This window comes from Coturnix japonica, chromosome 3, assembly GCF_001577835.2.
Source record: "Coturnix japonica isolate 7356 chromosome 3, Coturnix japonica 2.1, whole genome shotgun sequence".
Lineage (NCBI taxonomy): Eukaryota > Metazoa > Chordata > Aves > Galliformes > Phasianidae > Coturnix > Coturnix japonica.
Window position 1 is genome coordinate 10879405 of NC_029518.1, and position 22761 is coordinate 10902165.

The following is a 22761-nucleotide window of genomic DNA, read 5'->3' on the forward strand; positions in this document are numbered from 1 at the left end:
AATGGTTGATATAGGGTTGTATTTTTATGTTCCTGCTTTCTAAAATAATATATAGTAGATATATAATATATAGTATATATATAATATATACTATATATTATAACCATTATATATTTTATAATATTTTATATATTTCATATAATTATAATAATTGTATTATATACATTATATATTATATATAATACTATATATATATATTTATATAATATATAATATATAGAAATATATTTATTTTATATTATATTTATTATATTTTATAATTAGTTTATATTTTATAATTATATATGTTTTATATATTATATATATCATTTATTATGTACATTATATGCATTATATATTATATATAAAATAATAGAATATATAATATATATCATATATATGTGTATTATTTTATATATATAAAATATAATATATATAACATATTATAACATTATAATAATAACAATATTATTATATTGTTATTACATAATATTATATTATATTATTTTGTATAATATATAATATTATTACATTATATTATTATATATTATATAATATATATAATATATATATTATATTTTTAGTATTATATTATAACAATATTATATAATAACATATATATATATTAATATATGTAAATATATATATATATATATATATATATATATATACACACACAACTATTTAGTCCAAATATATATATATATATATATATATATAAGCTCACAGTCACTCCTGGAGCAGAATGCTTCTCAAAATCCTGGTTAAATGAGACATTTCCAGCTGTGCTGTGTTAAATGCCGCTTATAGAGGTGTGCTCACAGTATCACAGTCTGGTGTGGGTTGGAAGGGACCTTAAAGATCATCGAGTCCAACCCCCGGGATTCGATCCCCTGTGTAGCAGAGCGGCACTTCTACCACTTGTGCCATAGGGGGATTCGAACCCGTGACCTCCGGTGTTGCAGCGGTTTGTACGTCAGTGACGCTGTTTGGCGGCGGACACATTTACATCCATATTGAGCACACGGGGTCACCATTTCCGGTCGGAGCAGCGTGGCGGCAGGGGGCGGGACTTTCCGTCCCACCCACCAATCAGCAGCTTCCTTTACGCGGCTCTAGGGGTCGGCTGTCCCTTGTCGTCCAATGGCAGCGCGGCGTTGGGGCGGGACGCCTCATCCTCACCGAGGCAACGGGCGGACGGACGGTTCCGGGTGTGAGCGAGGGTGACGGTGTTGGTGGGTGAGTGTGTCCGCCCTGCCCCGTTTATATGAGCTCCTCGTTATATAACTGTATGGAACCATTAATATAACAGCATGGGATCAGGGCAGCAAGCCATACAGGTTACACGTCAAACCCTACAGGCAGTTGTTGGCTTTTGCCAGCATCCAGGTCTAAAAGTATGGGTTGTGCCTATGAAGCGTCGTTGCATTGGGAACTAATTAGTTGTGCTGGGTTTTAATAGGTTTTAATGTTAAACAAAGGCTTCTCTTTCTCTCTTCTGTGCCTAAATCTCATAAGAATGTCTGGAAAGTCGGCTAGGCTGAAGTGAAGTCTCTTCATGGAAGCCTGAAGTGTAGGTTCAACTTGCAATAAGGGTTTCTTGAACCGAATTGGTAATGTGAAATATGTCTCTTGGAAATCTGTATCTAACATAACGCGTGTGATTTGGTTTTAGGATGATTCTACTCCAGAATTTCTTGTTGAATGGAAGCATGCTCTTTTCCAGTAGAAGATGTTGATCCTAATGTATGACCATGGACAAGGGCATAAGCTCCGTAGAAGTGTTACCTTCCAAATCATCTCAGGTTGCAGCTGTAAAACTGGTGGTCAAAGAGCCCGAAACAAAGCAGACCCAAAGAGGGAAACGAGTGGGATTTGTGCTTGTTCATGCAGGTAAGGTATAGGAGCATAACAGCTCTGTACACACACTGAAGGTCAACTGAAGCATCATATTGGCTTTTGTCTATTAGTATGTTAATGAAGCGGTGTGAACTTTGGATGTAAAGGTGGAAAGTTTGATTGCATTGGCTGGAGCAACCAGTACTAAAAATGTAATTGTGGATGTTCTGAATGATGCGTATCTACATTTATATCATTACGCATATTTGGTCTTCAGAGAAAGGAAAATCCTTAAATTTAACAGTTTAATTTAACAATTTAAACACTTATTGGGTTGATATTGGAAGATGTGGATATTCTGTTTAAGAGCAAATTGAATTGATCAATATCTTGCCCTTTACAGTATGGAATAAGATGACAAAAGCTGATCTTTGTTTCATGAACCTCTCCTTGGTGTAAGTATAGAACTCTGAACTAATCTGTAATCTCTTGGAGAGTGTTCATAGGAGCAGATTATGTGATTTAAATGTGTGTACTTGTGTGTGTGAGCTCAGTACCCTGTATTTTATTGAGTCTATTTGAATGCATAATATTGTCAGTTTCTAATACGAAAAAGGAGTGCCACTGTAGTCCTGAATAAGGATGTCTCTTGTCTGCTTGTATCATAATTCTTGCTGCTGTTTGTAGACAGTAGTTTGATAAGTGGTGTCATCTCTTTTCCTTTTCCCTAACTGCAGGTGCAGGTTATCATTCTGAATCCAAAGCTAAAGAATACAAGCATGTGTGCAAAAGAGCCTGCCAGAAGGTATGTCTTACCAGATCCATGGTCCTGTAGTGGGTATGTAAGAAGTGTATTGGGGAGCACCGTCTCTTTGGTACGAATAGACACATATCTTTGTTTAGCTGCTCTGACTGAATGTATTTCTAGAGGAAGAAAAAGGAGTAGCAACAACTAACGTGGCTGCTATACAGACTTGGTAAAGTGCACAGAGATGAGGTGCAACAACGTTGTCTTTGGGTGGTGGCAAATACCGTGCACCAAGGGAACAGTTGGGGAACAGTTCATAATTCACGGGATATTCATAACAGCTTCCTGTGTGATTTCTGGAGTTGAACAGATCTTTCTTCATCAGTGTCCATTCTTTTTGGAATTTATTTTGACTGGTGTCCAAACTGCTCAATCAGTACAAGAATTTATAGAATTCCTTTCTTCTTGATGGCTCTAAACTACTTAATGGGAGGGGAGGTAGCAAGGATGGCAACAACAGAAAACAAGTGACCCAAGAAACAAATTAAGTTTCCAAAATTATAAAAGTAATGGCAAAATCTTTATTTCCATTAAAATTTTGTTGGTTTTTTTTTAATCTCTTCCGAGAACTTAGCTTTGGAGCTGGCAACTCCTGTGCACTAAGTGCTGAATGAGAGGCTGGAAGACTTATCTCCAAAATTTCTAATGCCTTTTGCTTTCTCCAGAGAGAACACGCTGGGGAGTCTGGCAGGCCTTTCAGAAGTGCTTTTCAGAGTTGGAGTCTAATGATTATTAACACTTCATCTTGCATCTCTATGTCGCAATCCTAATTCCGATCTAATTTTGTAATGAGAAACTTGAAAAATCATCCAAACTTAACATCAGCTTCCTTAAAATTGTGCATTAGCCCTGATGATATTAATTTTTCAGCTAATTATGTGTGAGATGAGGTTGTTTGATGTTGAATGCAAGTCTACTTTGGTTCCTTAAGCTCAGTAGCCAATGTTAATAACATGTATGAAGAGCAAACAGTCGCAGGTTTGTTTTGCTCCCAAAGATGCAGCCATAGTTGTCTTCTGGAGGTTACCTGTTGACTGTAAGGCTTTACCAGTCTGCATCTGAGAAATAGTACTGGCCACTATAACACTTTGTGTGTGTTTGAATGTGGACGCACATATAAAATCTAGAAATATCAATGTCTTATATGATTTGTTTTGTGTGTTGGCTTCTAGATGAGTTCTCTGGTTGATCATGATCAATTCCATGATAGTTGCCATATATAGTACTAGAGACTTATTGAATCTTGCATGGAAAATTAGAAACTCCCTGACTGAATCATTATGTTTGAGGATGCCAGGTATATGAACTTATTTTGCTACAGATTTGATCGTTTGATCTGTTACTAAATGCAGTGTTGGAATGCCTGATTTTTAAAAAGGCATCAGATCTACCCTCACGTGGCACACGCCAGCTATTTCCAATGATGCTTGTTTTACTGTCCTCTAAGATTTAATCCTAATTTAATGAAGATTCTCTTTTGTACAAATCTAGGAAAACATAGGACTTAGCTGCAGAATATTAGAATTTCCTAATAATCAACTGAAAATTCTGTTTTACAGGCGATTGAAAAGCTACAGGCTGGTGCTCTTGCAACAGATGCAGTGACTGCAGCACTTATAGAACTGGAGGTATGAATTTCTGACTTCAGTGAAGGGTCCCTGTAAAGGAAAACGGGAGTAAAGCTAAAAGAACTTTTGAGATTTTAATGAGGAAGTTTAGTAACGTACTTGTTCCAGGTCCACTAATCTCACATGGCAGTAGTGTCTGAAAAAGCAATTCCTTTCCTACTGTTAGCAGTCATTCTTCCTCTCCAATTTACTAGTAAAGAAGGAAGGTGAGGTAAGCATTGTGCTGTAAAAATGTATTGAGATTTATTGTCATATTCTCAGAAGATTAGCAGTGGATTTGCTTACACATGTTTGGAAAGTGTTAATTAACGGGTTAGCTTAAGGCAGGCAGTATGTACTTTAATATGTGGTAGGCGTGCTGACTAGGTGCCAAAACTTCAGTCATACTTTTAACTTGGCGAGCTTCTTGGCTTTAAACAGTAACTGTGGTCTCCACTGAACTGTTCAAATATGCTTTCATGTGCTATCTTAAACATTAAAATAGATCTGGATGAGAGAAAAATATATCTCTGTATATATCTATACATTATAGAAACACAGAATCGTAAAATTGCTAGAGTAGGAAGGGACCTTTAAATGTCATCTAGTCCAACTCCCCTGTGATGAACAGGGACGCTACAGCTCCATCAGGTTGCCCAGGGCCCGATCCAGCCTCACCTTGAGAGTCTCCAGAGATGGGGCATCAGCTACATCTCTGAGCTGCCTGTTCCAGTGCTTCACCACCCTCACTGTAAGAGTTTTTCCTTATATCCAACCTAAGTATACCGTCCTTAGGCTTGAAGCCGTTTCCCCTTGTTCTGTCACCACAGACCATGCTGAAGAGTCTGCCACCTCCTTTTCTGTAGCTCTCCTTTAGATACTGAAAGGCCACTCTCAGATCACCTCAGAGCCTTCTCTTCTCCAGACTGAACAGCTCCAGCTCTCTCAGCCTGTCCTTGTAAGAGAGGTGTTCCATCCCTTGGTTCATTTTTGTGACCCTCCTCTGGATGTACTTCGACAGGTCCGTGTCTCTCCTGTGCTGAGGACTCACATCTGGTTGTAGTATTCCAGGTGAGGTCTCACTGGCACAGAGTGGAGGGGCAGGGTAGCCTCCCTCAGCCAGCTGGCCACGCTTCTTTTGATGCAGCCTAAGGTACGGTTGGCTTTCTAGGATGTGAGGGCACAGTGCTGGTTCATGTCCAGCTTGTCAGTACAATCAGGTCTTTATTGACAGGGCTATTCTCAATTCTTAGATCCTTCAACTAGTATTGGTAGTGAGGATTGCCTTGACCCATGTGCAAGTTCTCACATTTGAATTTATTTGTTGAACCTCATGAGGTTCTCCTGGGTCTTCTGCTCGAGCCTGTCTAGGTCCCTGTGGATGGCATCCTGTTGATCTGGCATGATGACCACACTCCACAGCGTAACTTGTTGAGGGTGCACTTGACCCCACTGTCATTATCATTGATGAAGATGTTAAAGGGCACCACTAGTCACCAGTCTCCATCCAGACACTGATCCAGTGTCCACCACTCTATGGACTTGGGCCAGTTCTTTGTTCATCTAACGGTCCACCCCTCAAATCCATATCTTTCCAATCTGGAGAGAAGGATGTTGTGGGTTATTGTGTCAAATTACTGAACTCCATATGGATGACTTCAGTGGCTCTTCCCTTTTCCATTGCTGCAGTGACACCATCATCAAAAGCCACTAGGTTGGTTAAGCAGGATTTACCCTTGGTGGAGCCGTGGTGGTTCTTCTATATCATCTCCGTATCTTCCGTATGCCTTAGCATAGCTTCCAGGAGTATGTGCTCCACAGTCTTTCCTGGCACACAGGTGAGACTGATAGGATGGTAGTTCCCAGGGTCATCCTTTTTATTCTTCTTAAAAATGGATGTGATGTTGCCTTTTTTCCAGTCACCAGGGACTTCACATGATTGCCGTGACTTTTCAAGTGTCACTGAGAGTTGCTTGGCAACCACGTTGGCTAATTTCCTCAGCACTCTGGGATGCATCTCTTCAGGATTCATAGATTTGCGGATGTTTACATTCCTCAGGTGGTCACAAGCTTGATCTCCTCTTAAAGAGGGAGGAACACTGCTTCCCTAGTCCCCTCCTATTAAACAGCGAGGGTTGTGTGACGAGGAGTTATCAGAGAAGAAAACTGAGAAGAAAAGTTTTTAAGTATCTCAGTCTTCTTGTCTGTTGTTACCAGCCTACCTTCATCAGTCACTAGGGGGAGTATGCCCTCCTGGACTTTCCTTTTTCTGGTCGAGGTACCTGTAGAAGCGTTTTTTGTTCTTCTTGGCTTACCTTGCCAAGTTTAGTTCAAGCCTTGGCTTTCCTGACCCAGTCCCTACACAGCCTAGCAGCTTTTTTATACTCTTTCTGCAATACCTGCCCCTTTTTCAAATGCTTGTGTATTTTCTTCTTGCTGTCCAGTTTGTTCAGCAGGTCCTGGTTCAGTCATGCTGATCTCTTGGCTTCCTTTCCTGACTTGCTGTTATGGCTTTAAGATGAAATTAAAGCATATTTAGAGAATTAATCTGATCAGCAACCTTTTTCTCCTTTTTTGGAGTGCCTACTGTTCTAGTGATGCCTGCCATCGTTCTACTGTCTGTTTTTATAATTGCCTTAGGTAGCATTTGGTTGCTGTAGAGCACAGCACAGTGAATTTATCTGAAACATTTAATCACTTTTACAGTTTATAAGAATTTTTAATGCTATATTCCCAAACTCTGTAGTCTTTTCAAGACACACACATCTTTTCATGGGAGTGATGCAAAAGATGATTTTTTTTCCCCCTCAGTTCCACTCAATTACACAACTGCTATTACACAGAATTTCATCTAATCCAAGAGGCATCACTTCAAAGACTGAGAGGCGCAAGACTTCTCTTGATCTTTTATGAGCAAATTGACAGTTTACTTGCGGTACGGTGTCTGTTTTTTGTTTTATTTTTGCAGGCTCCAGCTGTAGAGTGAACAGCCTTTCTTTGTTGGACTTTATGATGTCAAGTGAAATAGTGAATAGATCAAGGTATCATTAATGCTAGTAGTTAGAGAAAAGGTAGATTACTTGTGCAAAGCAACTTGAATGCCTGACACAGAACACTGTTAAAATAATGGTGCTGGTTTGTATGAACATCAGCTGTATTTTAAAGGTTTAGTAAAGGCAGTTATGTTTTCCAGTCTGTGAACTCTGTCATTGCAGAGAAATAAATGAACATTTTTCTTCTTTCAGTTTTTGGTAACCAAATAGTTGTGGACAAGGTGCTTCACAAGACTCACTGTTTACATTATATGTTTGATCTCAAACCACAAGGCCAGCAGCATTGTTGTAGTAAGGCAGTTATCATAGATGAACTTTAAATGAATATTGAACTGGAAGTTGTTAATTCTAGTTAAAGACTTTACTGTTTGATATTTTGCAGCAGAGTGACTAATGGTAATTTATGACAGAAGTGTTCTTGAAAAATGTTTTAACTGGTTTGTAGACTCTTACTTTTTGTTACTGAATTCCCACAGAAGGATAAATGTTAAAATTACAGCGTGTAGAAAGAAATGCCAGTCGGCTTTGAAATCCTCTTAAAAGTTGCAAATAAACCTTGACCAAAACTGTATCAGAGAAGGATGGGATGCTCTTTAATGCATGTCATAAACAGAGCAGTTTAACTATTTATCTAGGTGTAATTCTGGACTATTCATGTTGAACAACTTTTTCAAGCTTTCCACATTTGACCACAGCTTTAGCACAGCTTTATTGCTGCCAGAACATTTTAAAATACATCCCGAAGTAAGAAGGGTTCTGCAATTGAAAATAACATCCTTGGTAGCACTTAAGAGTTTTTATTAGATGAACTAACATTTCAAAATGAAATTCTTGTTCTGTATCTTGAAGCTTTGTATTGTCTCCTTGCTAAAGCCTAACATACCTAAGTGATGGTGTAACTGCTGTAGTCTGGAGTTAGCAGTCAGCTAAGCCAGCTGCTGCTTTGTGGTCTTCCACCTTTCCAAGGTCAGCATCTTGGCACGTGGGCAGCACGCGTCTGCACGAAGGTGTAATATTAAATCTGACATGCAGCACTTCTTATTTGAGAAACTTGAGTCAGCAACAACTACAGGCAACGTTTAGTTTTTAACTAGGAAGCTTATTAAAAGTTGTTTGGTATTTTATGTGATATATGATTTGGGTTGTTGTTCAAAAAACTTCTGGACCATGGTAATGGTGGTGCTTATGTTACTACCCAAATAGAAATTTGGCACTGTGAAGTCTTACTAATGGTGCTGGTTCCTCATTTTTGTGTGCAAGGCTGCAATCATAGGCTTATGGCTTTAATAAAACATATAGTTCTGTTTGCTCCTGTGTCATACTTGAGAGTGTCAGGGGCGGGCTGTAGTCTCTGGTAGGGATTTTTGCTCGTGTTCTAAAGCTTTTGCTTACAAATAAGTGATCAGCTGAAATTGTTGTGTGACTATGATTTACGTTAGCACATTATTACTCTTTGAGATGTATCACACAGAAGAGAGTATCAGGTTTCTATCATAGTAATTTAAGATAAACATTGCAAATGGCTCTTTTCTGATGTTGCTGTGGTGTATTTAAAATACTGCAGCAAGAATGTGTGCTGTAACGTGATCACTGTCATCATATTAATTATGCAGAGGTTTTGATATGGTTTGTTCTGATTGTGGCCTCACAGTGCTTTGTTTTTATTTTCAGGATTCTCCTTTTACAAATGCAGGAATGGGTTCTAACTTAAACCTTCTGGGGGAGATAGAATGTGATGCCAGTATAATGGATGGCAAGTCGTTGAATTTTGGAGCAGTTGGCGCACTGAGTGGTATGTTAAATACATATTATAAAGCTAACTATTGATTTAAGTGCAAAGACCAATTTTGTTCTTTTTTTTTGTTAAGTTTTTGGAGGGAATGCCATTATAGCCCCATTTAATGAATTCTTCCCTCTTTAAACAAAACAAAAGGGAGAGGGAGGCATTCTTGCTTCCTGAAATACTGCTTTGTGATGTTGCAGTGTTATCATCTTAGTTCACCGATAATCCTTTGCAGAATGATTGTGTGATAAAGTATTCATTCACTCAGAGGGAGTGTGTTTTCTCAGATGGCTTTGGAGAATAGTAACCTTACAGTAAAATTCAAATATATATATATTTGTATTATATACATATATATAATACAAGCGTTAAAATGACAGTATTTGCTTTTGTTATCTGGCTTCCTGATCTGTAATTCATTCATGGAATCTCTCAGCTTAATTGGTCAAATTGAAATACTGAGGAACTGAGGTTTCCTTTGCAGCGTTAGGAAGGTACACAGCCTCTGAACTGAAGCTTCTTGTTTATTCTTGTAGCTACTCATCTGTCAAGCTGTTTGCCCCAACGTAAAGTTCCTCTATAATATAGATTTTTTCATTATAATCCTCTCATGTGATCAGTAACATTTGGATTTCTAGTTTGTGATACTATACAAGGTTACATGAATATGCATATAGCACTTATTTAATCCGAGAGCTAACGTGCCTTTCTTTTTTCCTTCCTTTGCCTAGTTTTACGTTTCAGTACACAACAGACAGCCCAAAGTAGGGATTGTTGAACTTTTAGCATAAGTATGTTTGAGAGCCTTAATTGTTACTATTGAATAGCTTTTCTGACAAAGTTTCAGCCTTTGTTCTTTATCCTAGGATACTTCTAAACTGTGGTAATAACTTCCTCATGTAGATATAAATCTAAAATAAATAGTAAAATTAATTGTTTCAAGGCTTACTTGTTACAAAATGTATCCTTCCAACCACAGAGAAGGAGGAAATGAGGGAGTGAGAAAAAGCTAAGCCTGAATCCTATAATCCCTGTTCTGGCCAGATAGACCCAAACAAAGCTTTTTCCATCTTGAAAAATTAATGCTCATAAAACATCTTTGGTCTGTAGAACACCACTGCTTTAATTCTGAGATTTCTGTGGTAGGGAGTCACTCCTAATATTTCAATATCATTCTTTCTTTAAAAAACAAAACCAAATGTTGATTAGAAAGTCTTGTTACCACTGATAGGCCACGAGAAGGAACAACTGATTTGATGTTATTAAGCTGAAAAATAGCATCACAATGTGTCTCTTACTGAATTACCGAAGCGCTGGAAATTAAAGGAAGCTGACTTCCATTGCCAAAATGAACCCCACAGTACTACGTGGAAAATATTTTAATGGTCTGTTCCCATTTTTTTGCTGGTTTTTCTTTTCAGGAATCAAGAATCCAGTTTCAGTTGCAAATAGATTGTTGTGTGAAGGGCAGAAAGGAAAACTCTCTGCTGGCAGAATTCCACCTTGGTAATTGCTTTGTTCTGCTTGACTTTACTGTGTAGTCTTATATCTGTACTGCATGCAATATTTGAAGGCTTTGTCTTATCCAGTGGAGGCTGGTACTGTTTTATGTATGAGCAACAGTGAGCTTTTAAAAAGAATCGACGTTTTGTGCCCAGACCTTGAAACTTAGTGTGCCCTCAATGCAGCTGTGAGTAGAACTGTTGTGGATAGATGGAGATACCACATTGTGAGGTTTTGTGACAAGGTGACTATTTCTAAATTACGTCATACCGAATTAATGATTAATGTTTATAAATATCTAAAGAGAGGTAGGATGCAGATGAATGAGGCTAGGCACTTCTTGGTGGTATATATTGATGGGAGCAGTGGACTAAAACTTGAACATGGGAAGTTCCAGACAAACATGCAGAAGAACTTCTTTATAGTAAGGGTGATGGAGCACTGGAACAGGCTGCCCAGAGAGGTTGTGGAATCTCCTTCTATGGAGATATTCAAGACCTGGCTGGACGCCTACCTGTGCAACCTATTGTAGGGAACCTGCTTTAGCAGTGGAATTGGACTTGATGATCTCAGAATTTATTCTTTAATAATTCTTTAGAATTTATTTTAAACATGAAGTTATTGGTATTTACGACAATGCTGAAAGTGTGCTTTATTGAGACTGATGTAATACCAACATGAAAGAGGAAACTGTTAAATACATAAGAGCTTTAAATGCTGCTGTATCATTTTTGGAAGGTGTCCACAAACTGTGTTGGAATTGACTAATCTTAAAAGCATCTTATTTTTGTTAGCAGTTCAAATCAACTAACAGAGATAGGTAACTTAAGCAGTTACCTCAGTTCTACCTGCTGGAGAAATTTGCTGCTGTTTGCTAAGAGATCACAGTATTTGCAGATGTATTAAATCAGCACTTATGTTGTTAGAAATATGTATGTTTGATTTAGAAATTCTGCTGTTCATAACTTCTTCCTGTAAAAGTGTCCAGGTAGTCAGTCTGTATCTGTATGGTATTCCAGTTTAAACACTAAGGGAGAAGAACTATTGCAGTGTCCGTAATACTGCAAAGGTAGGTCAGAGGTTGAAAGAAAGCACCCCAAAACCAACACATCAGCAAGCAGATTTTGCATTTAAACCTGTTTTCTTTAAAAAAGGAAGAGGAATTGTAGTTGGTGAAAACTTTTTCAGAGAGTTTTACCAAGGAATATGAACTTAAGTATTAGTTGTTGCCAGTAGCTTTTTTCTTCAGGTATCAGGAGAAAGCTAGATTCTGTTTGCTTTTCTTTCTTGCTTTTTTTCTTGTTTTGGTGTTCAGAACTAGGAACAAGCATCTGTGTTTTAGTTTTGTCTATACCATCTCAGTGTTTTCTGTTACTGTGGTAGGGAAGAGCACCTGGGATGGTTGTGTCCTATTTTAGCATGTTTTCTGTAACTTCATGACCTAGATTATGTTTGTAGCTATTATTTTAAAAATAACTGAATGGAAAATGAACTGTATCCTCGTATCTCAAAGGACAAGACTAAATCTTTCAAACACTGTGCAAGGTCTTGGCTAACAGACACTTCATAAGACAGGGGAGTTGAAGCTCTATAAGTGAGAACTGTTGTCTTCACATCCAAGGTTTTGGACCTTATCTACCTTACATGTGTTTAAATCTCTCCACTGCTTTGAATTAGGGATATGTATCTTATTAGAAAAAAAAAGTAGATAGCTTGGAAACAATCTGCAGCACTGTAACGCTTTAATAGATGCTCCTGTGTGTTCGGGGTATCCCAAGTTTGGAATAGATCTTGTGTTCATTGTAGGTGATGATTGTTGACAATTTCATGCCTTGCTTTTTTGGCAGGGTTTGGTGTAACATATTTTTGATCTGAGAGTGAAATATATCGCTACGCAAGCTGGAAAAATATGTCATCAAGTAGCAAGAAACAGCTGTATTATTGTCCTTCCTCCCAAGAGTTAGGATTTTATTAACTGATTTTTATTTATATAGATGTTACAGTTTCATCTTATTTTTTCTGGTAGGCAAGTGCTATGGTGGGGAATCTTAAAGAAACTGCATAGCCTGCATCTGTTTTGTTAATTCAACCTGTTGGTATGGACAACTTCTGTAGCACCATCTAACTTAGCTTAATGTTTTCTCACCAGAATGTTTGGCACAGGACCACATGAGAGAAATTCACTAACTGTGAGATTAGTGACAGTGGCATTATGGAGAGCTGTCTGCAAAAGAACAGCTGGAGACAGTTAGTTTGGCCTGGTTACCACCATTCAGCATCCATTTGTATAAGGGACAGTTCAAAGTGGTACTTTTCTGATTTTCAGTAATTCTAATGAGTGTGATCTAATTTATTCTGAGATGGTAGGATTACTGGATAGGAGCAATCAGGTGTCTTGAATGTTGTCTGTTTGCAGTTTACTGTGAATTGCTCTGTAGCCTGGGTTGTTCTGGATCAGAGTCTCATCTTCTGGTTTAAAACAAAGACCTAATATGGAAATGAAAATTCAAAAAGCTTAAAGTAGAGAATTCCCACATGTATGCATACATTTGTTACAGCTGTTCTAAGGTCCTTAAACCTTCTCTCACAGTTTATTCAGACTGATGTTGTCAGAATATTCTCTTCCTCTGTATGAAAGAGTAGAAAATACTGAACTCTTCAACGTTACATGTTATCCCATAAGACATTCTTGATCATTGTATGACTTAGAAAAGAGAACACAATTACAGTTGCATTGTTGCATATTGGGTGGATCATTGGCAGTGGTCTTTGGTCTCAGAATAATAGATCAGTTGCTTTGTAGTAACAGCTTTTAAGTTTTCTATTTCATATTTCTTAAAGGTAGAAAAGCTTGTTAAGAACTACTTGTTAATAACTTTAGGTATGTAAGAATTGCAAGATGGTACAGATAGACCAAACCAGCTCCTTTATTAGAACTCCTGGATGCTATTGATTTCAGAGTTCACGTTAGTGTCCCTTTTACTAATATTAATCTTTATGAGAAAGAGTCTCATGTTTATTTGTATGTTCTCCCCCTTTGGTTATTACAGAGTTTTGCAATTGTTTTATTCTTGTTATATACAGTGTCACAGACGGGATATGCGTGTTGAGTAACTTGCTGGGCAGAGCATAGTCAAGAAAGTGCTGAGGTTGAACCACCTTTTACAACCTGAAGGTTGTACCACCTTTTTATCTCTGCTCTGTACTTCAGCAGAACAATTTCTCCTATGTGAGAGTGATTTCAGAGCGATAGCTGCATTTTATAGTAAACATTACAAAGTGAGTTTATTGCATTTAGGATCACCTTGATCACCTTTAGTGAACCTAATCTTCTGCTGTTGTTTCCATTCAGCTCAGTGTGGCTTGTCTCCATACATCTCACTAAGGGCTGCTCTTAGCATCCAAAAGGCATCAGGATTGCCACGCTGTTGTGAAAACTTGCCCAGAAGGGCCATTTTTAGAGTAATTTTCTATTTTCAATGAATGTGCTCTGTTATTCCTGTATTTGGGAAGCCCATCTGAACATCATCTTGTTGGGGAGGACTTTCTCAACTTCAGCATGTTTTGAACTTGTAACAACTACAGAGTACTCATCTTTCTTGTATCAAATAAACTTTTATCTTGTTTGTGTAGAACAAACAGCAGCAAAGCCATTCATCTTTTTTTGGTGTGTGTTTATTTATTTCCTTTGGGAAATTGTATTTTGACCAAGCCTATAGGCTTTTGAGACCTGGGGCTTCAGCTGCTCTGTATGGCCCACTGAATTTATTCTCAGTTTTCCCTCTCTCCCAACTCATGCTTGGTGGTAGCTGTTAAGGTTAAGTTCTGTTTTTATGCCAGCTGTGAGTATTACCCATTCATTCTTGCCTGCTGCAGCTCTTCTCAGTGAGCACATAGATGTTTCCATGGACCTGCAGTAGTTCCCTAGTGCTTGGCTGCTGGTTGCTACCTTACCCTCTGTGGCTGTTACAGTATTTTGTGTTGCTTGTTGGGGTGATATGAAGATTGTTTAATCTTGTTCTGATTATAAATACTTGGCTGCTTGGCAGAACTGAGTTCATGCTGCGTGTCCTATGGGTCTCTATCAGTTTAGAAGATAGGGTACAGGTAACAACTACTGAGGTCTTGATTTTTTGACTATTTTAACTCTCTTGTGATTATGTTGTATTTTCAAGACGTCAGAAATGGAAAGATTAAAATAAGACTTTTTAAATAAAAAGAGTGGATGATTTCTGTGGTGAAACGAGGCCTCAGTTAGATGTCAGCAAGTGTTTGCTTCACTAATCCTTTATATCTTTGAGTGTAAAATGAGCAATTGTGAGGTATCAATGGAGACTACTATTTACTTCAGTTTGGCTACAACTTGTGTTTCTCTTGGATGCTAACATGTGTGAGAGGTTGTTTCTTGATAACTGCCTTATTTAAAAGGAATCATTCTCCAAGTACCCAGTAAGTTGCTCTGCAGCATGAAAAATATTCCTCCAGAGCTGTGCTAACAGTAATAAGAAGTATGTACTTAACAGTTCAAATTCTTATCTAGAGAAACTTTTTTAACTTCTTTAATCAAAGACTGAAAACATCTCTTATTGTGGCTATGTCATAGGCAAGATGAAAATAGTGCTGGAAAATACTACATATTAAAAAGCTGCAGGTGTCAGATACGATGCTATCAGGAAAACTTGCAATAGGAGAAATGCCAACAATCTTTCTATAACAGCACTGTTTTAGGAATTGATGGTATTATATGGCCCAAGAGACTTCTGTGTAGCTTACGTAACTTCTAGTCACAAATTCTGAATGTTTTAAAGGAACACCTGATCTATGAAATTCCTGTGTGTCTTCAGTTTTTTCTTGTACCCATTATACAGTTATGGTGTTTTGTTTCAAAAGGGAGATAGGAAGCAGAGGTTGGAAATAGTTGCTCTGTATTTTGTTGCTACCGCTGTTGCTGTTTTTCATCAGCTTTCTGAAAACTCGTGATTTCCAACCACATTCCATTTTCTGGGGAATCAGATTAATTTATTTATAGGGAAATGGTAAATAATTGAGGCATTTTCTTTTTTCTAAAGGCTACATGTCTGTATATAACTTTTGCCATCGTTCACTGTCACTGTTTCACTGCTGTAGAATGTTCAGTACTGACTACAGAATGAGTTTTGAAATCTGTTTCTTTCTTCCACAAGTATGTTAAATACTCAGCGGTCTCATTTGGAAATGCTTGATAAAACACCATGAGATAGACTTTTATCTTTCTGAATCTCAATTAAGCTTATTTTTAGCTTGTCATCTCTCTCAAAGTAGTTCTTGATATTCTTGTGGCACAGGCTAACCTCACTGGAAAAGTCTTGCCATTCTCACTTCATTCATCCTTGTGTTTTTAGTCTTCAGAATCTTATTCAGTTGTTGTAAGACTCTGGATGGCTTTGTGCTGTTTTAGCTGCAGTTAAGAGCTGATGCAATTTGGTAATTTGTTTCAAATTTAATAGCACATGTTTTTATTCAACAGTAAGCTTAATGTCAGAGCTACGTAGTGTTTTAATAAAACTAAATAAGGTTGCCAATTGTAATTATAGCTGACACTTCTGTGAAATGCAGATAGCATATACAGTTTTAAAATGACCAAACCAAAGAGAAAAAACTAATTGCAAGAAAAGGGGGATTTATTATATGGTTTTATTTAAACTCCCTCTTCTGTGTCTCCTAGCTTTTTAGTTGGTGAAGGAGCTTTCAGATGGGCAGTTGATCACGGGATACCAGCATGTCCTCCAGGTATCATGGCTACAAGTGAGTAATCTGGTGGTGTGAGTAGGAAGAACAGGGCAGAATAATTTAAAACAGTGCCTCGTATTTTGAGGTGTCCATCTCTTCACTGTTCTTAACATTCAAGTAGCATATGATATTATGATATATAAGGATGGTTAAGTTAATAATTTCCTATTAAGTATCAAAATAGTAAAAATTAAGAACTGTTACTTTAGCTGCATTTTAGCAACATCTAATTAAAGTGCATTTGTGATTTTAGGAATAAATCCCATGAAGGACTTCTAATTATTATTATTTTTTTTACCAAAGCACAGACTCTTAGCTCAAGTTGTGATCCTTTTAGGATCCAAAAAACACCAACTAGCCATGTATGTGAATTCAGTAGGTGCTGATTTGATTGGTAGGTTCTGTAATTCCATCCATCATAGTATAAGCAGACTGGATTTTTTTTGTTCATCTGTTTTTTAACAAAGAAATAGAAATATGAAACAAAGCCTAGCTAAGTTTTTTAATCTAATATGATGCAGTAATCCAGTCTAGCACATAGACTCAAAATATACTGTATCCTTAGAGCTGCCAGATCTCTTACAGAAACTTTCTTTTTCTTAAAATAAATCAGGTGATTGTTAAACCTTCAACAGAGGAGACTGAAAATTAGTGCATGGACTCATGGACCTCTCAGTCCCCATCCTGTTGGAAAGTGCCATTGCCTTTTAGTCTGTAGGTTGCTCTAGGTGAGAGCATGCCCTGTATTTCCTGTTGAAGTTGCTCAGGTAAAAAGTCAGAGCTCATTACCGAGAAGACACAAGATTATACAGTATTTCTTTATTTTACAATATAAACATCAGTGCATAAAGTATGTAAGTTGTCTCTAAATGAGAAATTGAAATCTACATCTGCCATAGTATGCAGTTCTAAATGTAGATAAGCACCCAGAATTTGTGTTTTAAAGTTGCTGATACTGAGCTCTCAAAAGTAACTTCTGAAAGATTAGCAGTGTTATACTGGATCATGCCAATTTTCATACAGATTCATGTTGCATTTCATTTTGAACAGAAAGTTTTCATTTCTACTCTGACGTGACTGAAAGTGCTCCATTTCCTGTCCAGAACAGCATTTGCAGAACAACCTTTGGGCTTAGTTGAGCAGAACAGATTTATTTCTGTGACTTTAGAAAGGAGGAAAAACCCACAGAAGAATTTTTTTAGAGAAGTGTTAGCTACCTGTGTGTAGGAAGTACTCCTAAAGGAGGGTCTCTTGATTAGCTCTGTTCACATGCAGTACAGTTTATACTATTTCTAATATCTGTTGTAGCAGGTATGATTAGAAACTGACATTGACAAATGTAGTGGGTAAAACGTACCTTACAGCAAATCCATGTGTTACAGCTTGAAAATAAGGATGGCCATTGCTGTGTTGGTTTACCTAATACAGACTATGTGTATATACTGGAGAAACATCAGATGAATAATCACAGCTTATATATTGATACATTTTCACAACCTGGCTTCAAAACATCAGTAATTCATTTTTATCTCCTTAGCGTTTAACTATTTAGCAGAACAATTTCCATTTAAACAATCACTGGAATTTTGAAGTTAATTCTGTTGCAAAGCCAATGAAGAAATTCCATTTCCTGTTGCGATATCAATTAAAGAACAGTATTAAATATTGGTATTTAAGTTGCCAGCTGCCCCTTCCTCCCCAACCCAGACACACACCCCACTTCCAGCCAGATTTATATATATACTGCCTGAGCAACTGAAAAATTGGCCTTTCCCTTACTATTTTAGTACACTAGGTCTTAGTGAATAGTCAGTAGTTCTTGATTATGCTTGCTACAACAGCTCTGGTAGAGTTTTCATGGAGAATATGAGGTAAATTATCTGGAATTAATTTGGTTGTTGAGCAGCTCTGCAAAATGCCGTACCAGAATAATCTCTAAATGTTAGCGTAACTTACAAATAGTAGCAACAATAAGCACACACTCAAACCCTTACCCAAGACTTAGATGTGTATGTGAAACAAGTATTGACGAGAACTAGGTGCACATGTTTTGGCTTCTCTGTGCTGCACATGGAAAAGATATTGTTGTAGGCACATTATTCTCTCTCACTTTTCCTGGACCTGAGTTGGCAAGAGAAATGTTATATGTGCTGTAAGTCTGTGGGATTGTGTGGTTGGTTTTGCAGTGATGGAGCTGTCTGTATGATCAGTTACAATGAAAGCTGCGCGATCAGCTTTGTGGTCACACCCCATTATTCTCTGGTAACTATCAAAGTATTTGGGCACCAAACTGAAATGAAGTTTGAAACCATATTCCTTGCTGAACTACGTCTAGGTTATATGAAGGCTCACCTGCTTTCTCTTCCTTGATTTGCCAAGTATGTGAGGAAATGGGATTTCTGCTCCTTGCAGAAATCTGCTGGCTTCCAGTGTAGGGACTGGTGGTTGGTTGTTTTTTGTTTTGTTTTTAGTGAAATGCAATCTTCTTTCATTGCCTGCAGACTGCTAGAAGGCTGAAATCATTAATTCCTGCCCATATTAGAGCCTGTACTATCTTATGTTTATGCTTTGTTATCCTATGTGAGAGAGACTGATTTGAAAGCCAAAGTTTTAACGCTGTAATTACTGTTTGGAAACTAATCAGCAACATAAATGTTCAATACAGCTTCAACTGTCAATATCTCTGCTTGCACTAGTAATACTAACTAGTAACTTGTAATAGGAGTAACTGAGCTGCTTTGATCTCAGTGTTTCATTTCAGCCCGCAGTAGGTGAAAAGCAGGTGATTTGGCAAAGATAATGTGATCTAAGAGGGTGTCTCATAATTATGTGGTTTTGATGGCTGATGCCATCTGCCCTGGCTGGGTATGAATGTGTAAACTCTGTATATAGTGTGAAGGTAGATGTACTTCGTTCAGTTGGATTTGAAAGGAGGAGTTAATCTTTTCGCAGCTCAGAAAGCTGTGGACCTGACCGGCATCAAACTGGAGATTAGGGTGAACAGCTTTAAGATATTTTATTTGTACAGACGGTAGTTATGAAACTTTATAGGAAATCTGACTCAAATATCACAGAGGAGCTCTGTTAAATCACCAATGTTAATATCTAAAGCTGTGGCTGACTTATTTGAGTATTTGTTGCAAAAAAAAAAAAACAAACCCACAAGCTACTGCGCAGCTAATGCTGCTGAGTACTGTCTTACTTGACTTAACATAGGGTTGTTTAAGTGTACTGTCTTTAAAGGGAAGGAGAAGGATGGTAACTCATGCAGCATGCTTGTACCCCGACTCTAATGAGATGGAAGGGACTGAATAAAATGTTGTTTCATTGTCAAGTCATAGACTCTGAATCTTTCTGTTCATCTGTCTGGTCCTTGGCTTTATTACCTTGAATAACTTAGTGCCATCAGTAAAATCACATCATTATTTTGTACAGAGTAGGTGCTACTATGTGTTGGTTTGACATTTGACTTGTATCAGGCCATTTACTCCCACTTCATTTTCTATTTTTTAACCATAATAATAATTTTTATTTTGTGTTTGCAGGGGTATTCTCATTTATGCTGTGACTGCTCTGTTTCTTTAATGAAAGAGAGCTGTTTCTAGATGTCATGCAGATTGCCATACTTCTAGTGACTCCCTATGTCTTCCTGTCCATCAGTTTGGCCCGTCTCTCTTCCAGCCTTCCTTGCACCTCCTTATTCTTTCCTCTGCTTCACTGTTATTGAAGTAAGAAAAGTGTTTGCTATGTTTCTGGAACTGAGCTACATGGTTCAGTGACTAGCTCAGGGCAGTGGCTTGGACTGTGCTTTAGTTCTTTGCTTTTAGGATGAGAATGAAAGGGATCAGGAGAGAAACTCAGGGATTTGGGGATTTTACTAAGTAACTTGGGATTTTACTGTGTGTATTGGAGTATCTGAGTACGTATCTAAGTGATACCTCTCAGAAAGAAGGTGCTTATTTTTAACAGTAAAAGTTATCTCTATTCTGTAATATGCAAAATGAGTTCTGTTAAGCATGTTTCACTGTTACACACACACAAAAAACAATAAAGGAGACATGATGTGAAGTGTCCCTGGAATTGTATATAATATTGTAGGTTCGCTTGTAGTTCTGAAATCCAAACACCTAAGTGCCACCTACATGGACACTCTAAAGGCCCTACATGAACACACTATGAGAAGTGTTGAGCGAAGGTGCCTGGAAGGTGTTATGAATGGAAATCTGTCAGAGAGCAGGAATGATGTCTGATGGAGAAAAAGGGATTTCTTCCTTGAAGCAGTAAGAACTGATATGCCCAGTAAGAGTTTACCCTGAGTTATAGCCAGGGATATTATGAATATTGAATCTGTATACAGATTGCTTTGTGAAGGCTAGGTTATTTCTTTCATATGCTTTTGTTGCTGGATTGCTTGGTTTTTTTTTTTCTTTTTTATTGCTGTCTGTCAATGTGTGGCATGCATGGGAAGTAGTACCGGCAGCCTTTAGTCACAACAGAAGCATAAATGGTGTTAATTTGTCGTTTAAAATAGATTTGTTATAATGAAATTTAGTTTCATCCATCTTCATTTGTACAACTTGTTTTAGCTACTGCTCAGCAAAATTCCTTACTGGATCACTGTAATTCCTGTGGGTTAACTAATTTGCTAGTATAGCCCTTTGTAATTCTCTTCCCTCCAGTAGTTGTGTCCTCCTTTAATATGGAGTAAAAAGATAAAATGAAGAAAATTCTCCTGTTTGGTTCTTTTGGTTGACTGTAAGAAGTGTCTGCCAGGGGGTGCTATACGACTGGGCCATCTGTACTCCAGAGATTTAAGAATATTCTCTGAATTTTCTTAGTATTTTCAGTTTACTGTCTTTAAACAAGAATTGCCGAGCACTCGCAGGTTGCATAATGTTTTATTGCATAGCAGTTTAAAACGACTGCTGTAGGGACAGTGGAGTTTGTGCTGGTGTTCATGACAGAACACAGACCTAGAATTACTAGGTTGATACACGTCAGTTCTACCATTGTCAAAAAATAAAAGGGGAAAAAAGGCATCTCAGTCTTACTTTTTATTCTGCATGTTTAATTCAGTAGTTTCACAGTGTCTCTGAATATGACTATATATATAATATACCTATGAATTGTAATTTTCTCCTTTTAATATTCTTGCTCTGTTCTCTGGATGATTTCCATCGCTTCCAGCAGCCTGTGAAAGCTGGTACAGAATTCAGATCATGGGCTTTGTTTGTATCCAGATGCACTCAGATTCTTGGAGTTCACTCCAGCTGGTGCTTACAACTGCTGTCACTTAGAGCATTTGTCAGTGTGCATGTATGTGTACACGTGTATCATAGTGCAGCCACGTGCCGGTGTAAACAGGTAGTATTAGTTTCCAACAGATCAGTTTGCTCCAAGCTCAGAGTCCCAAGGAGGATATCCTTTAGTGACAGAAATAGCAGGTCATTTCCAGTCCTACCTGTGGATGAAACCGGGGAAAACCTGTGAATGCATTGCTAAGGCTTTCCTTTATGAGGGTTTGTTTTGAGGAGCTTTGTCAAAGGAGAGCACATATTCTTGTGAGATTTTTTCTTCCATGTTTCTAGGTAATAAATAAACATGTATTCTGACACCGTCTCTATTAGTACCAACCTCTGATACAGGTGAATGGTGTTGAGCAAGTTCTATGTCTGCCTGTTCTGTGCTCTGCCACTTAGCCTACTCTGCAGGAAGACCCCTATTCAACTTCTACAAATCTGTTTTGACTAAATATTTCACCCAGTGCTTCTGCTGTTGAGTATAAATAGACCCAAAATGCAGAGCTTTTAAGTCCAGAGTACATGTGGATAGTTTCTAATAGGTAAGATGTGGGATAGAAAGGAGAACGTGGACTAGGAAGATGTTTTCAGGTCCTTGAAGACTCATTTTTAGATGTAACCTATTGCAGGGATATGTGAGTATTGTTGTAAATGTGACTGACTGAAGTCTTGGGGTTTTACTGATGTTCTGATACGCTTTTGTTGCCAGTCATTTCATGTCTTTTATGTGGATGAGGCCTGAGTTATGGCATTTAAATGCTAACAGACAAAAAACATGGGGCTTTTATTCTTTTTTTTTCCCCTCTCCCAGCAGCTCTGAAGTAGTTTTATTTATGACTGTATGTACATAAGAGAGAAAGCAAAACTTGAAGGCTGGTTGTAGTCTGTGTCTTCTGAGATGTAGGTCTTTTCAGATTGAGTTTGACTGTATGTGCTGTTACTGTGTAGGGTAATAATTGTCAAGGACTTTTATCACAAAGCAAGTGCCAAATTTTTTGTTTAAACTTTAAAATTCTTGTGCACTTGATTGTACAGAAGGCTGTACTAAATAACTTTCCGTATATTCCAACAATAGCTCTGGGCTGTACTCCAAGAGTTTTTCAAACTAAAATCCTGTCTG

General features: G+C 37.8%; 1 protein-coding gene across 7 annotated transcripts in view; it reads left to right on the forward strand.

Moving 5' to 3' along the window:
* Positions 1–1121: 1121 nt before the first annotated feature.
* TASP1 (taspase 1) overlaps positions 1122–22761 on the forward strand; it is a 66938-nt gene continuing 45298 nt past the window's right edge. For 3 of the 7 annotated variants that reach the window (XM_015857134.2, XM_015857139.2, XM_015857138.2), the window contains exons 1-7: positions 1123–1218; positions 1655–1872; positions 2556–2623; positions 4186–4254; positions 8958–9078; positions 10491–10575; positions 16277–16356. In XM_015857134.2, coding sequence (XP_015712620.1) covers positions 1728–1872; positions 2556–2623; positions 4186–4254; positions 8958–9078; positions 10491–10575; positions 16277–16356 — 568 coding nt within the window. In that variant the 5' untranslated portion in view covers positions 1123–1218; positions 1655–1727. Of the gene's footprint in view, positions 1219–1654; positions 1873–2555; positions 2624–4185; positions 4255–8957; positions 9079–10490; positions 10576–16276; positions 16357–22761 lie in introns of all 7 variants that reach the window. The other 4 variants (XR_001553817.2, XM_015857137.2, XM_015857136.2 and 1 more) reach the window with 4 other exon arrangements.